This window comes from Priapulus caudatus, unplaced genomic scaffold (genome assembly GCF_000485595.1).
Source record: "Priapulus caudatus unplaced genomic scaffold, Priapulus_caudatus-5.0.1 Scaffold935, whole genome shotgun sequence".
Taxonomy (NCBI): domain Eukaryota; kingdom Metazoa; phylum Priapulida; class Priapulimorpha; order Priapulimorphida; family Priapulidae; genus Priapulus; species Priapulus caudatus.
In genome coordinates this window covers 41,512-44,546 of record NW_014577996.1, presented here as the reverse complement: position 1 = coordinate 44,546, position 3,035 = coordinate 41,512, and the positions used below count along the sequence as shown (strand labels likewise).

General features: G+C 39.6%; 1 protein-coding gene across 1 annotated transcript in view; it reads left to right on the top strand.

Annotated features, from left to right (window-relative positions):
• The first annotated feature begins 753 nt into the window (after positions 1-753).
• Positions 754-3,035, top strand: part of LOC106814520 (dmX-like protein 1) — a 5,511-nt gene continuing 3,229 nt past the window's right edge. The window contains exon 1 of the mRNA XM_014818834.1: positions 754-942. Coding sequence (XP_014674320.1) covers positions 856-942 — 87 coding nt within the window. The 5' untranslated portion in view covers positions 754-855. The remainder of the gene's footprint in view (positions 943-3,035) is intronic.

Below are 3,035 nucleotides of genomic sequence, written 5' to 3'. Positions count from 1 at the left end.
TCAGTAAGCACCATTTATATAAGAACATGTTGAGGCTACCTTGGAACAATCTATGTTCTTATACGCGGGTTTTTACTGTATGCCAGCTGCCGGGCATATTATAGCCACTCTGTTTATTTTTTCGCTTCCACGTGCAAAACTGACACATTGTATATTTTCCCGGTCACATCCTGCGCGTAACGAATTTTTCTTTCCTATATCAACGCGTCAATGTATAGCGATCATGTTTATACATAAGTCATCATTGTGAAATGAACGTATTGTGAAATATTCACGTAAAGGGGCATTCAATTATAATATATATATAATCAAGTATATCAAGAGCTAATATAATACCTCTTATTATTTATTATTAATTATAGGTATTATTAATTATAGGTATTATTAGCTCTTGATATATATATATACATATATAGTAGGTTATATACGATTATAATAATATATCCAACAATGATAATTGTCAGTATATTTGTCACAGTAGCTAAATATCACACATAGACAAATGTGGCAAGTCATATGTTACTATATTTCACCATGGATATATTATACAAATACATAAGTCATAATGATTTCGCCACGCTTGCGTCGTCAGCAAGCGACTGCAGCGGCTGCAGCTGCAGCGGCAGCGGCTTGCGGCAGCAGCAGCGGCTTGCAGCGGCTGCAAGCGGCTGCAGCTGTGGTGTTGGCGTTGGTCACGCACATTCTCGCAACCAATCGATCAGCCGCTCTCCGTTCTCGTGAGACGCCACATCCAAAATGGCTGTTTAGCAAGCAGGTTGAAAACAAGTTGCTGTAGATTACTAGATAGAGTGAAAATAGTAATTTTATAGACATCGTTGTGTCATACCGAGCACAATGAACAGGCATCAAGTGCTGACTGGAGCCGCGAACCGAGGAGATCATACCTTTGCAGTTGGCAGCATTGACGGCGTAAATTTCACCGTAAGTTTTGTCAAACTACAGACTCAATTTGGAGACTTCGACTGGAGTTTTGCTAACTGTGGGATGATGTTGACATGTTGTTACTACTACTACTAGTTCTAGTCTAGTAATGCTCCTGTGTTAGTAAGCACCCTAGCTGCGCGGTGCTTGCTAGTCCTTAATGTTAGAACGTATATGTCTTTACGCCGGCTCAAAACCTTTAATAGTTACAACTAGTACTAGTAGTAGTACAAGTTGTACGAACACATGAACAGTGTAGGACACATTCTACAACTTCAAACTTGTACAACTACAAGTACAAGATATTCCATTCACCATGAATGATCATGTGGGTACTAGCCCAATTAATTATGAATCTGTAGAGTACGTAGTAAGCATTTTCTACTCTACCGCACTAGCAACTATATTACTGACCTCACAGATAAATAAAGAATGGGTGTGCCCATAGTTAAACTCATAGTCATAGGGTCTATGTCCCCCAGGGTACTGCCGGAACGTACCCTGGGTACGGTCTGGTATACCGGAATGTACCCTGGTCACTATTTGATATGGTTAGGGTTAGGGTTAGGGAGTAGGCGTAGGCGACTCTCTAGACTCGTTAGTGGAGTAGGCGAGATACGGTCCGGCATATTAGATAGTACCAGGGTACGTTCCGGTATACCGCGTACCCAGGTACGTTCCGGCAGTATACCCCGGGGGACATAGACTCTCTGAGCCATAGTTAATTTTGTGAATTTTGTAATAGTACAGGGTTTCTTCTGAGGGAAATTTAGACAAAAAATGTAATGGCCAGTTTGGGAAAAAATGTGCATGATGGATTCAAATTCAGGATGTATTGATATATTTATAGGTATATAGATAATAGATACAGGATATACTTATTAGTAAATACAGGAACATCTTCACAGCGGCGATGTTAAATTTGACAACGGCGGTGCGCCACTGTGCCTCCTATGTATAAGAAACCCTGTAGTAGACAGGTCTGCGTTTTAAACTAAACTCCCATTTCCTGGTTGCTGATTCAATTTTAATCTCATACCTTCACTAATAATTTCAAAACCGTTCCTAAATTGCCATTTCAACAACAATCATCGCATGTCCCACGTACGTATCCACCCACATTTGTTGTGATTGTAACATGCTCACATAATGCCAGTACTAGTGGTCAAGCTACTTGTTATTCTAGACTAGGAGTTCTTACATGGAATTTCACTCCTCTAAGATGGTACTTACATGTGTCTTGCATTAGGCTTATATACGGGTTTGGTTGAATGATGACAAAAGTGTATCCGATAGTAATCTATTTCTTACTGTAACCACAGCCCCAATATAGGTCATTGTATGTGCGCAGAGTTTTATTTCTAAGCTTTTTACTGGTACATGTAACTATACCTAAGAGTAGGACATAAGCCTGTATATGCCTCAGAGCACAGTAAACAATACTGTGAATTTAATTAAAACTGCTTAGCTACTTTCATCATAAAAATGGACAAATGGTGCTGCTAAGATGCAAGATGGTGTTATCCTACGATAAAAATTGTAACAACAGAAATGTCTGCGTGCTAGGCTTGGACTAGGGTCATGGACTAGGGTCATGCCAGGGGCATGGAGCAAGGTCATACCAAGGTTATGACGGGTCAAGGTTACTACATCAGGTTATTGGGTGGACACTAAAGGTTCTTTTGGGGGTGTGTCAAGACACCAGTTATTTTCATTATCTGAATACTTATCAATATTTATTCTTTTAAAGCGGATAAGCCACCAAAAATCTCATTTCCTGTAGTGAACTATAATGTCGTATAGTATTACCCGCCTGCAAAATTTTTGAAAAACACAAACGTTTTAATGGCCGTTGAAGCAATTTAAGATGTGACAATATCAAAATTAACCGCTTCGAACAGAAAATTGGTGTGGCTTACTACCGCTTTAAACATGACGTCCTAGTACCGCTCGTAGGGTCTATGTCCTCCTGACCTCTGTTTGACCTGGCTCGTTTAGCTATTTTTGACTAACGCTAGCCCTAACCCTAACCCTATATATATTATACATTATATATATATATTACTATTAGTCAGAAATAGCTAAACGAGCCA